Source organism: Cherax quadricarinatus, chromosome 17 (genome assembly GCF_038502225.1).
Source record: "Cherax quadricarinatus isolate ZL_2023a chromosome 17, ASM3850222v1, whole genome shotgun sequence".
Taxonomy (NCBI): domain Eukaryota; kingdom Metazoa; phylum Arthropoda; class Malacostraca; order Decapoda; family Parastacidae; genus Cherax; species Cherax quadricarinatus.
The window spans coordinates 4,519,128-4,532,954 of record NC_091308.1 but is presented as its reverse complement, the minus strand read 5'-3'; the positions used below and the strand labels follow the sequence as shown (position 1 = coordinate 4,532,954).

The window sequence follows — 13,827 nt, the reverse complement described above, 5'->3', positions numbered from 1 at the left end:
GTATAAATCTCTAGGGGAAGGAAAGCGGGGTAGGGGTTGTCCTTGAAGAGGTTGGAGGGAGGGGGTAAAGGAGGTTTCGTGGATGCACGCACACTTGCTGGAAGTCCAAACCCCTCTCCCACAACACCTCCTTTACCCCCTCCTTCCAACCTTTTCGAGGACGACCCCTACCCTGCCTTCCTTCCCCTACAGATTTATACGCTCTCCATGTCATTCTACTTTGATCCATTCTCTCTAAATGACCAAACCACCTCAACAAACCCTCTTCAGCCCTCTGACTAATACTTTTATTAACTCCACACCTTTTCCTAATTTCCACACAACGAATTTTCTGCATAATATTTACACCACACATTGCCCTTAGACAGGACATCTCCACTGCCTCCAACCGCCTCTTTGCTGCAACATTTACAACCCAAGCTTCACACCTATATAAGAGTGTTGGTACTACTACACTTTCATACATTCCCTTCTTTGCCTCCATAGATAACATTTTTTGCCTCCACATATACCTCAATGCACCACTCACCTTTTTTCCTTCATCAATTTTATTATTAACCTCATCCTTCATAAATCCATCCGCTGACACGTCAACTCCCAAATATCTGAAAACATTCACTTCTTCCATACTCCTCCTCCCCAATTTGATATCCAATTTTTCTTTATCTAAATCATTTGATACTCTCGTCACCTTATTCTTTTCTATGTTCACTTTCAACTTTCTACCTTTACACAGCCAGCTTGTTAAAAAAAAAAAAGGAAGGTTAGCATAGGCACCACTGTGACCACAAATGCAAGTTTGTTTACAATAGTGTCATTAGCATTTTATGAGTCATGTTAATGACTTTGAGGGGACTTGAGCTAGAGTTCGTCACGGCCACGCTAGCTGGAGATTCGTCTGTAAAAACTTGCATTTGTGGTCACAGTAGTGGCTTTGCTAACCTTCCTATTACCTGGAGTTTACTTGGAGAGAGTTCCGGGGGTCAACGCCCCCGCGGCCCGGTCTGTGACCAGGCCTCCTGGTGGATCAGAGCCTGATCAACCAGGCTGTTGCTGCTGGCTGCACGCAAACCAACGTACGAGCCACAGCCCGGCTGATCCGGAACTGACTTTAGGTGCTTGTCCAGTGCCAGCTTGAAGACTGCCAGAGGTCTGTTGGTAATCCCCCTTATGTGTGCTGGGAGGCAGCTGAACAGTCTCGGGCCCCTGACACTTATTGTATGGTCTCTTAACGTGCTAGTGACACCCCTGCTTTTCATTGGGGGGATGGTGCATCGTCTGCCAAGTCTTTTGCTTTCGTAGTGAGTGATTTTCGTGTGCAAGTTCGGTACTAGTCCCTCTAGGATTTTCCAGGTGTATATAATCATGTATCTCTCCCTCCTGCGTTCCAGGGAATACAGGTTTAGGAACCTCAAGCGCTCCCAATAATTGAGGTGTTTACACAAATAACCCGCACATAAAAGAGAGAAGCTTACGACGACGTAAGCTTCTCTCTTTTATGTGCGGGTTATTTGTGTATCGTTCCAGTCACGGTATTGTGCCTTTTTGTTATTTATTGAGGTGTTTTATCTCCGTTATGCGCGCCGTGAAAGTTCTCTGTACATTTTCTAGGTCGGCAATTTCACCTGCCTTGAAAGGTGCTGTTAGTGTGCAGCAATATTCCAGCCTAGATAGAACAAGTGACCTGAAGAGTGTCATCATGGGCTTGGCCTCCCTAGTTCTGAAGGTTCTCATTATCCATCCTGTCATTTTTCTAGCAGATGCGATTGATACAATGTTATGGTCCTTGAAGGTGAGATCCTCCGACATGATCACTCCCAGGTCTTTGACGTTGGTGTTTCGCTCTATTTTGTGGCCAGAATTTGTTTTGTACTCTGATGAAGACTTAATTTCCTCATGTTTACCATATCTGAGTAATTGAAATTTCTCATCGTTGAACTTCATATTGTTTTCTGCAGCCCACTGAAAGATTTGGTTGATGTCCGCCTGGAGCTTTGCAGTGTCTGCAATGGAAGACACTGTCATGCAGATTCGGGTGTCATCTGCAAAGGAAGACACGGTGCTGTGGCTGACATCCTTGTCTGTGTCGGATATGAGGATGAGGAACAAGATGGGAGCGAGTACTGTGCCTTGTGGAACAGAGCTTTTCACCGTAGCTGCCTCGGACTTTACTCTGTTGACGACTACTCTCTGTGTTCTGTTAGTGAGGAAATTATAGATCCATCGACCGACTTTTCCTGTTATTCCTTTAGCACGCATTTTGTGCGCTATTACGCCATGGTCACACTTGTCGAAGGCTTTTGCAAAGTCTGTATATATTACATCTGCATTCTTTTTGTCTTCTAGTGCATTTAGGACCTTGTCGTAGTGATCCAATAGTTGAGACAAACAGGAGCGACCTGTTCTAAACCCATGTTGCACTGGGTTGTGTAACTGATGGGTTTCTAGATGGGTGGTGATCTTGCTTCTTAGGACCCTTTCAAAGATTTTTATGATATGGGATGTTAGTGCTATTGGTCTGTAGTTCTATGCTGTTGCTTTACTGCCCCCTTTGTGGAGTGGGGCTATGTCTGTTGTTTTTAGTAACTGTGGGACGACCCCCGTGTCCATGCTCCCTCTCCATAGGATGGAAAAGGCTCGTGATAAGGGCTTCTTGCAGTTCTTGATGAACACAGAGTTCCACGAGTCTGGCCCTGGGGCAGAGTGCATGGGCATGTCATTTATCGCCTGTTCGAAGTCATTTGGCGTCAGGATAACATCGGATAGGCTTGTGTTAATCAAATTTTGTGGCTCTCTCATAAAAAATTCATTTTGATCTTCGACTCTCAGTCTGGTTAGCGGCTTGCTAAAAACTGAGTCATATTGGGACTTGAGTAGCTCACTCATTTCCTTGCTGTCATCTGTGTAGGACCCATCTTGTTTAAGTAGGGGCCCAATACTGGACGTTGTTCTCGATTTTGATTTGGCATAGGAGAAGAAATACTTTGGGTTTCTTTCGATTTCATTTATGGCTTTTAGTTCTTCCCGCGATTCCTGACTCCTAAAGGATTCTTTTAGCTTAAGTTCGATGCTTGCTATTTCTCTGACCAGTGTCTCCCTACGCATTTCAGATATATTGACCTCTTTTAGCCGCTCTGTTATTCTTTTCCGTCGCCTGTAAAGGGAGCGCCTGTCTCTTTCTGTTTTACATCTACTCCTCCTTTTTCTTAGAGGAATAAGCCTTGTGCATACATCGAGTGCCACCGAGTTAATCTGTTCTAGGCATAAGTTGGGGTCTGTGTTGCTTAGTATATCTTCCCAGCTTATATCGGTTAGGACTTGGTTTACTTGGTCCCACTTTATGTTTTTGTTATTGAAGTTGAATTTGGTGAATGCTCCCTCGTGACTAATCTCATTATGTCGGTCTGGGGCTCCGCGCATACATGACTGAACCTCAATTATGTTGTGATCTGAGTATATTGTTTTTGATATGGTGACATTTCTTATCAGATCATCATTGTTAGTGAAGATGAGGTCTAGTGTATTCTCCAGTCTAGTAGGCTCTATTATTTGCTGGTTTAAATTGAATTTTGTGCAGAGATTTAAAAGCTCGCGTGAGTGTGAGTTTTCATCAGAGCTGCCTCCTGGTGTTATTACTGCAACAATATTATTTGCTATATTCCTCCATTTTAGGTGCCTTAAGTTGAAATCCCCCAGGAGCAAGATGTTGGGTGCAGGAGCTGGAAGGTTTTCCAGACAGTGGTCAATTTTTAACAGCTGTTCCTGGAATTGCTGGGATGTTGCATCCGGAGGCTTGTAGACTACCACAATGACTAGGTTTTGGTTCTCGACCTTTACTGCTAAAACTTCCACTACATCATTTGAGGCATTTAGCAGTTCTGTGCAAACAAGTGACTCTGCAATGTACAGGCCAACCCCCCCCTTTTGCCTGTTCACTCTGTCACATCTGTATAGGTTGTAACCTGGGATCCATATTTCGTTGTCCAAGTGATCCTTTATGTGGGTCTCAGTGAAAGCCGCGAACATTGCCTTTGCCTCTGCAAGCAGTCCACGGATGAAAGGTATTTTGTTGTTTGTTGCTGGCTTTAGACCCTGTATATTTGCAAAGAAGAATGTTATCGGACTGGTGGTATTGTTGGTACTGGGGGGGGATTTTTTTTCCGGCATTAATATCTGTATCTGTTGGTTTGGAGTGGAGGCCATCGACTGTGGTTCCACTCCAGGAATGACTGGATTTGGTGTACGATTTCTGCCATTTCCTGCCAGTTTTTTTTCCTTCCTGGCACTAAAAAACCTCTCCCTCTTGAGTGGCTGTGGCTACCCAGGTTTTCCCATGGCCTGGATGTTTTGTATCTTTTTGTCCCCTTTAGATGGTATGCCTGGCAATTTAAGTTATAGCACAGTCTTTCCTGTACTGAAGAGGTACACAGTTCAGGGTGAAAAAGCTTACAGGAAGGGAGTTTGCATTTTCCTGTTGTCATATGGGCATGGCATTTTCTAGGATGGTCATAGTTGCACGTCCCATCTGTTTTTCCAGATTTCCCATGCCAGCAGATACCGAGTGCATAGTATGTGCACAGGCTTGGTTTCCGTTTGCCTTGGGTTTCTGTGACTGTATTCCCTGTTGGTGCATGTTTCCCTGTCTTACTTCTATCCTCCCTAGCACCAACAATGGAGCTCCCACCAGTTGTTTTTGGTAATATATCCTCACTATTGCTAGTGGAGTCCTCATGTTTGCTATTTCCTATGGTGTAGAAATATACCTAGTTGGATGAATCTTATTGTGGCTAGCTGGTCCAGTGGCTAACGTGACGGTCGGGAGTTTTGAGACTCTCTGATTGCGGGTTCTATCCCCGCCCATGGTATTGTTCATTCTGATATTGGTATTAACATGACAAGAGGTTTATTTTGATCTTCCAAGTCTTTCTCTTTTGGTAATGCAAGTGTTGCATATTGTATTCTGCTAAGTGCCAGATCAACCAGGCTGTGTGGGGTAGTGGACCACTAACAGCAGTAGCCTGAGTGAAGAGTCAAGTAGAAAGTTAGGCTTAGGCTTAGCTTTCTACTTGGTAGAGTAGAAAAGTTCTCAAAATAAGTTATAGGTATACATAACCTATTGTAAGCCAGCCACATTCCTCAATACACTCTTTATTTTTGTTCCTTATGAGTCATCAACGTACAGGGTGTAAATTTACAATCCAAAAAACATAATAGTGGTTAATGTACTACGTATGTAAGAATGTGCATGCAGCATACTGAAAATTTTGTTGTGTTTGGCTCATTCATAGGGCAGGTGCCAAGATGAGATTTTTTACCATAACATATTTAAGGTCCTGAATTCACCAAAAGTGGCAAATATTGATTTATTATTCATAGTATTTTTTGTTTGTTTGATGTGAGCGTATTTCTTTAACAGTACTCATTCATTGCAGGTGTTCGTTTATCGGGGAAATGGGTTTGAACGTTTAGCTGACTTCACATCCCGCATTTTGGATCAGTTTCCTAACGCTGAGCTCATGAAGAAGCTCACTCCACCAAGTTATGAAGTTAAGGAGTCACCGCAGCAGTGTAAGTTTTTTACTGCTTTGTAATGTCTTCTGTTATCGAAATAAATGATTTACAGACACCTACAGGTGTCCTATTGTTTTTGTTTGTCCAATACTATATTATTTTATTTGTCACTAGGTATTATAACCTGGGATTAATTAATATGAAATCACTTCTTATTATTTATAGTGTGCAACTTGTAATTAAAATATATTAAAATAGATACTGCATATTTTTTTTTCCACCGAACTGCCCATGTCCCACTGAGGCAGGGTGACTTAAAAAGAAAAACAAAAGTTTTTCTTTTTAATTTTAGTAATAGATACTGCATATCTGATCAGTAATTTATTTATTTTGGATTTGTTCTCTATGCAATGAATTTTATATTTTCTTGTATTTTTCAGTCCTACAAATCAGTAAAGTAGATTGTGCAATGCAGGAGGAAAGATTCTCCTCTGCTGCTGTCTCTGAGCAAATTCGTAGCTATTATCGGGCCAACCATGTCAAGACCTTCACTTATTCTCGACCCTTTCATCGAGGACAAAAGGACCCTACAAATGAATTTGCCACACTGTGCATTGAGAAAACAACACTCCAGACCTCATATTCTTTACCTGGTATGGTGCAATTTTCCAGTAGCAGTGATGAATGTTGGATTTATAGGAATATTTAGTTCATGGACATACTAGGAATGATGTATGGAAGGCAGTGGCAGCTCCCGAAGTTTTATGTAGGGGTCTTAGGGATGTCAGTTTGGTTGTAGGGGGGATTAGAGGACTTGCCCTGAAATAGAAGTAGAACTAGTGGTACTAGTAGTAGTAATAGCTGTCATCGTTGTTGTCATATCACCCTATATACATGTTATACAGTGAGACCATCATGTGTTTAAAACTGCCATATCAATGTGCTGAGTGCTCACACAGGTGGAAAAAAGTGTTAGCCTGTATATTTTTACCTCTTGCTAAATTAAGAGAGCATTCAACGCTGATAAGATTCTCCACACTCATCCTCTACTATAACGTCATTGTCTACAAAGAGTCTAATTTCTTTTCCCTCTCCCTTATAAGGAAGACTTCTAAAGATTGTTGCATAAGCAAACTTCGATACTAATCATAAATTCACATATACACTGTCAGTGGGAATCGTGTCAGCCACACTGACATTTCGTTAAAAGTGACATGTAGTGTGCCCATGGAGAGTATAGACAGCAACAACCTGCCACTTAAAGATAACTAACTTTTTTTGATACTAAACCTGATTCTTCATACACTTAACCCTTAAACGGTCCAAACAGATCGACATTCAGATTCGTAGTGCTATGAAAGTAGATATACTTTTTTTTTACATATTTTCAAATATAACAAAAAAAATGTAGATAAAAGTTTTTTTTACACGTTTTCAAATGTAAAACAAAAAAGAAGATCTACATTTTTTTACATACTTTCAGATGTTGAAAAAACATATGTATACGTTTGGACCATTTAAGGGTTAATGGTTAGAACCCTCCCATTAACACTTTTATTCCCACTGATAAGAGACTGCAAATACCATGTTACTGAATCCAACTAGCTCTTTGCTCTAAATTTTATCCTTAAGGTGAGCCTTACCTCTGGCTGGTCCACTGACTGATAACAATAAATGAATACAATCATTTGGGTACTCTGTACAGTGCCTGGAGAAGCAAATGTCTTAAGCTTCTGCTCTTCTTTCAAGTTATGTATTACAATAAGGGCATGTGTGACCCTTTCAGTTAGATTGGTAGCAAATACCTGTTGCTGTGACCACTTACCGGAATACTATTGAGCCCTGAGATACTGCAGTCCTAAGATTCTCCTTCACAAAGGAGCACCACCTTTTCAGGTGGTCCTTGAAAAAGTCACTTTTATTAAAATTCTTGTGACCATAAGACTTAAAATTGATAGAATTATCTGAGTTATAGAAGATCAATAACTTTGATGTGCTTATTACTTATTTGGCAGAAATTTTTCATAGAGTATAGAATTTTGGCTTCTCACTAATACTACTAATATTTCTTTTAGAGAAACTGTACAGGGCAAAGAGCTTCCCCCCCCCCCTCAGTCTCTGAAGTAACTGTAGTGTTTTTTCAGGAATTCTTCGGTGCTTCCCTGTAGTCAAAACCAAATCAGTAGAACTGTCTCCTTTAGAGAATGCCCTTGAAACTATGGCCACTGCAAACACAGAAGTATATGATCTGGCCAGGCAGTATGCTGCAGATTCCACTTTGCCATTGCATCCTCTAACAAGGAAAGTATCAGGAATAGTGGATGCTGCTGTCATGGGTGGCATTTCTAACTATGAAAAGGTCTGGTTATAACTTTTGTGATGTTAGGTGAAGATGAAATATTTGTCACAATAAAATATTTCTTTAATGTACAGTGGTACCCTGAGTTTCGGCCACCCCCCAGCTCGAACAATTATGCAAGTGTATTATTGTAAGTGTGTTTTTCGGGGTCTGAAATGGACTAATCTAATTTACATTATTCCTTATGGGAACAAATTCATTCAGTAACAGCACTCGAACAACCTTCTGGAACGAATTATGGCCGAAACTCGGGGTTCCACTGTATATGTAGATATGAAATAACAATGAATATTAATCTAATAATAGTAGTGTGTATATGAAAGAACTCTTGACAATAAGATAGGCAATGTTGTACTTCATATTATGCATTGCATTTGAATGAAAATTTGTTTTTGTTAAAAGTTTTAATTATTCAACTAAATGCTTTTGCACTTTTGCATTTTCTGATACAATTTGCATGCACTCAGGCATTCTTAACTGATGAGTACATTGAGAGCCATCCCAACGATGCAGACAAGTTAGACAGCTTGCGTCATCTTATTGCTTCTCAGGTAAAACAGTGCATGCCGATGAGTTTAGAGTGTCCTTCATAGTATAATCTGATATTTATTGCCTATCAAGGTAGTATTTTGGTAGACAGCAACCACCCAGGGGGGTACTGTCATCCTGCCAAGTGAGTGTGAAACAGAAACCTGTAATTGTTTTACATGATGGTAGGATTTCTGGTGTTTTTTTTTTTTCTGTCTCATAAACAAATGGGATAACAGGCATATCTTGCTACTTCTACTTACACTTGGGTCATGCTACACACTCATACATATCTCTTCTTTATTTCCTATCTCCAAGGGGAAGTAAAAAATTAATTTTTCCTCCATAAGCCATGTGTGTCGTGAGAGGTGACTTAACCCTTTCAGGGTCCCCAGGCCCTCTCCCAAACTTGTTCTCAGGGTCGCCCAAATTTCAAAAAAAAACAAAATATTTTTTCTTAGGAAAAGATGGAGAATCTTTTCCCGGTCATAATGACACCAAAAGTATGAAATTTGATGGAAAACTTACGAAATTATGCTCTCGCAAAGTTAGCGGTCTCGACGATGTTTACACATCGGCGATTTTGCCCACTTTGAGCCCTATTTTCGGCCAATTCCAGTGTACTAGTCAACAAAAATCATAACTACTTCACTAGAACTCCATTTTTTCTTTCGAATGAGTACAAGAAACCACCCATTTACCAATTTCAACTATCCAATACAGTGGTCAGAATTTAGCAATTTTGCCAATTTCACACAAATTTCAAAAGATGCCAATTTCCAAATAGGGTCCAGAATAAACAAGAAAGGCATTCCTGGCACTAAAATAACATTTCCTCTGTTGATTAGTCACATCCCCATGCCCCTCTTACATTCTTTTGCTTTCCACTTTGAATTTTTTATTCTCACAAAAAATAGAAGATTACTGTTATGCAGACTACTGCATTAGTGTAGAAATGGTATAAATAATACCAGTGCACTTGGGAAAGAATATTAGACTCGCCAGTTGACGTGTATTGGACGCTCGGCATGTTTTGTTTACTTTTGAACTTTGGTAAAAATCGAACATTTCTGCTAATTTGAGCTCAATTTCAAGGTACTTTTCATTGTAAAACCAGTCAAAATCATCTCAATTTCTGTAATATGTCTTCCATTCTATAAAATGAGACCAGGAAAACTAGAATACAACAATAAATACCATCCGAAAATACAGTGCAAAGTTGCTGTTTTAATCCAAAAACGTGGTCAGAGGTTTTTTTTTTCTCATTACGCACTGTGTGCTGCAGGATTTTTTTTATACTGTGAACACTGACCACATAGACCCATTCTTTCATATGTAGGCCTACCAGCTTTCTCTCACTAGATTTGAGGGCGCTAGAATTTAGGCATACTAGTACGTCAAAAACCCTGGTGCGTAAGCCATACTAGTATGTCCAAAACCCTGAAAGGGCTAAATGCCGGAAGCAAGAGGCTGGTAACTCCTCCTCCTGTATAAATTACTAAATTTAAGAAGAAAAACTTGGGCTTTTCTTTTTAAGTCGCCCTCCTCGGTGGGATACGTCAGAGTATGCAGAGAATTTATCCAAGTTATGAAACATAATGTGCCTACCCCTTTGACATAACTCCATCATCATCCTTTTCTCAGTCATAACTTCCATTTAAGTCATTATCATTTCAACAGAATTCATTATCTTGTCCATTGTCATTACAGTGGCCTATTATGTAATATTTTAATTGAGTTGATTAACAATTATTTAACATATTGTAGTCTTTAACTTTGTAAAGAGTTTAGCAATGACTAGAGATGACTCCATGAGAAAGTGGAACAGAATTCTTCCTCTGTAAGCCATGCTTGTCATAAGAGGTGACTAAAATGAGGGGAGCAAGGGGCTAATAAACCCTTTTGCTGTATATATTGTTAAATTTAAAAAGAAAAACTTTTGTTTTTCTTTTTGGGCCACTCTGCCTCAGTGGGATATGGCTAGTGCATTGAAAGAAAAGCTAGAAATGAACAAGTTCAGTTAATAAAGCAGTTTCAGAGTTAAAATGATTAATTTCAGAAATTTTGATAGGTTAAAGAAAGAAATTTCTAAAATTCCAGAAGAAATCTAAGGACTTACATTGTGATAATTATAAAAGTGTAAGTTTATATAAGATTTTCATTTTACAGTTTTACTTTCTGCACATTGCAGGTGCCACTCTTAGAAGCTGCTCTCTCTATTCATGCCAGTCGTGTGACTGAGCCTGTTGCTGGCTTACATGATCATATGGTGACATCTTTCAATAAGATGAAGGCACAAGTACAAGAGAAGTATGGAGAAGCTGTAAGTAGACAGAGAAATTATTTATAATTCTGAATAGTTACACATGCATTTTTTGTTGATGATTATTCATTTGCTTTTTTAATTTTCCATGTAGTTTTGCTACTTGCTTGTTGTAATTTTAATTTAGCAATATAAGAGCATACATTTTCCATGTGCAAGTGTGTTAGATAGGATTGAGTAGAGACAAATAGTTTTTGGGACTTCATGAGCTGTTGGAGTGTGAGAAGGGTAATATTTTGCTAAGGGATTCAGGGAAAACTGGTTAGCCAGACTTAAGCCCTGAAGGTGGGAAGTACAATGCCTACACTTTAAAAGAGGGGTTTGGGATATTTGCTGTTTGGAATGACATCTGAACTGTTGTATCTGCACACCTCTGCAAAAACACTGATTGCGTGAATGATGGTGAAAGTGTTTCTTCTTTGGGCCACCTTACCTCGGTGGGAGACGGCCAGCATGTTAAGAAAAAAGAAAATTCCATTGGGATGGGACTGTATTTCAGTATATTTTCATTTACAATTTAATTTATTTAAGTTTGTAAGAGAAAAGAGTATATGGAGAAAAAGAGAGAGGTTAAGAGAGTGGTGAAGCAATGTAAAAAGAGAGCAAATGAGAGAGTGGGTGAGATGTTATCAACAAATTTTGTTGAAAATAAGAAAAAGTTTTGGAGTGAGATTAACAAGTTAAGGAAGCCTAGAGAACAAATGGATTTGTCAGTTAAAAATAGGAGAGGAGAGTTATTAAATGGTGAGTTAGAGGTATTGGGAAGATGGAGGGAATATTTTGAGGAATTGTTAAATGTTGATAAAGATAGGGAAGCTGTGATTTCGTGTATAGGGCAAGGAGGAATAACATCTTGTAGGAGTGAGGAAGAGCCAGTTGTGAGTGTGGGGGAAGTTCGTGAGGCAGTAGGTAAAATGAAAGGGGGTAAGGCAGCCGGGATTGATGGGATAAAGATAGAAATGTTAAAAGCAGGTGGGGATATAGTTTTGGAGTGGTTGGTGCAATTATTTAATAAATGTATGGAAGAGTGTATGTATGCGAGTGTGGTGAAAGTGTTGAATGATGATGAAAGTATTTTCTTTTTGGGGATTTTCTTTCTTTTTTGGGTCACCCTGCCTCGGTGGGAGACGGCCGACTTGTTTAAAAAAAAAAAAAAAAAAAAAAGTATGGAAGAGGGTAAGGTACCTAGGGATTGGCAGAGAGCATGCATAGTTCCTTTGTATAAAGGCAAAGGGGACAAAAGAGAGTGCAAAAAATTATAGGGGGATAAGTTTGTTGAGTATACCTGGTAAAGTGTATGGTAGAGTTATTATTGAAAGAATTAAGAGTAAGACGGAGAATAGGATAGCAGATGAACAAGGAGGCTTTAGGAAAGGTAGGGGGTGTGTGGACCAGGTGTTTACAGTGAAGCATATAAGTGAACAGTATTTAGATAAGGCTAAAGAGGTCTTTGTGGCATTTATGGATTTGGAAAAGGCATATGACAGGGTGGATAGGGGGGCAATGTGGCAGATGTTGCAGGTGTATGGTGTAGGAGGTAGGTTACTGAAAGTAGTGAAGAGTTTTCACGAGGATAGTGAGGCTCGAGTTAGAGTATGTAGGAAAGAGGGAAATTATTTCCCAGTAAAAGTAGGCCTTAGACAAGGATGCGTGATGTCACCGTGGTTGTTTAATATATTTATAGATGGGGTTGTAAGAGAAGTAAATGCGAGGGTCTTGGCAAGAGGAGTGGAGTTAAAAGATAAAGAATCACACATAAAGTGGGAGTTGTCACAGTTGCTCTTTGCTGATGACACCGTGCTCTTGGGAGATTCTGAAGAGAAGTTGCAGAGATTGGTGGATGAATTTGGTAGGGTGTGCAAAAGAAGAAAATTAAAAGTGAATACAGGAAAGAGTAAGGTTATGAGGATAACAAAAAGATTAGGTGATGAAAGATTGGATATCAGATTGGAGGGAGAGAGTATGGAGGAGGTGAATGTATTCAGATATTTGGGAGTGGATGGGTCTATGAAAGATGAGGTGAATCATAGAATTGATGAGGGGAAAAGGGTGAGTGGTGCACTTAGGAGTCTGTGGAGACAAAGAACTTTGTCCTTGGAGGCAAAGAGGGGAATGTATGAGAGTATAGTTTTACCAACGCTCTTATATGGGTGTGAAGCATGGGTGAAGAATGTTGCAGCGAGGAGAAGGCTGGAGGCAGTGGAGATGTCATGTCTGAGGGCAATGTGTGTTGTGAATATAATGCAGAGAATTCGTAGTTTGGAAGTTAGGAGGAGGTGCGGGATTACCAAAACTGTTGTCCAGAGGGCTGAGGAAGGGTTGTTGAGGTGGTTCGGACATGTAGAGAGAATGGAGAGAAACAGAATGACTTCAAGAGTGTATCAGTCTGTAGTGGAAGGAAGGCGGGGTAGGGGTCGGCCTAGGAAAGGTTGGAGGGAGGGGGTAAAGGAGGTTTTGTGTGCGAGGGGCTTGGACTTCCAACAGGCATGCGTGAGCGTGTTTGATAGGAGTGAATGGAGACAAATGGTTTTTAATACTTGACGTGCTGTTGGAGTGTGAGCAAAGTAACATTTATGAAGGGGTTCAGGGAAACCGGCAGGCCGGACTTGAGTCCTGGAGATGAGAAGTACAGTGCCTGCACTCTGAAGGAGGGGTGTTAATGTTGCAGTTTAAAAACTGTAGTGTAAAGCACCCTTCTGGCAAGACAGTGATGGAGTGAATGATGGTCAAAGTTTTTCTTTTTCGGGCCACCGTGCCTTGGTGGGAATCGGCTAGTGTGATAATAATAATAATAATAAAAGTGAATGATACCCATGATCTGCTTATCCTCTAAACGAACATATATATATGTTCTCTCGCCCAGTGCCCTGAATGTTTTGAAAATAAAAAAAAAGAGTTTTTTATATAGAAATAAAGAGAACATTTTTCTAAGTGTTACAGGATTAAAATGAAAAAATTAGGGTCAGTACTTAGAGATATGAGGCTGTGAAGTTGGCACTTAATGCTCACCTGACGGCAACATCGAGTCCTGCTGCTTGCAGAAGTGTTGCCGATATACCTTTTTGGAGGGATATGTTGTGTATCTTCATACGTATATGCTTCTAAA

The 13,827-nt window shown here is 40.1% G+C and overlaps 1 protein-coding gene across 4 annotated transcripts in view; it reads left to right on the top strand.

Annotated features, from left to right (window-relative positions):
• The window catches only part of mbc (myoblast city), a 238,864-nt gene that overhangs the window by 124,286 nt on the left and 100,751 nt on the right, over positions 1-13,827 (top strand). For all 4 annotated transcript variants that reach the window (XM_070085738.1, XM_070085737.1, XM_070085736.1 and 1 more), the window contains 5 exons: positions 5,433-5,568; positions 5,952-6,164; positions 7,656-7,870; positions 8,338-8,421; positions 10,590-10,721. In XM_070085738.1, the coding sequence (XP_069941839.1) occupies positions 5,433-5,568; positions 5,952-6,164; positions 7,656-7,870; positions 8,338-8,421; positions 10,590-10,721 (780 nt within the window). The remainder of the gene's footprint in view (positions 1-5,432; positions 5,569-5,951; positions 6,165-7,655; positions 7,871-8,337; positions 8,422-10,589; positions 10,722-13,827) is intronic.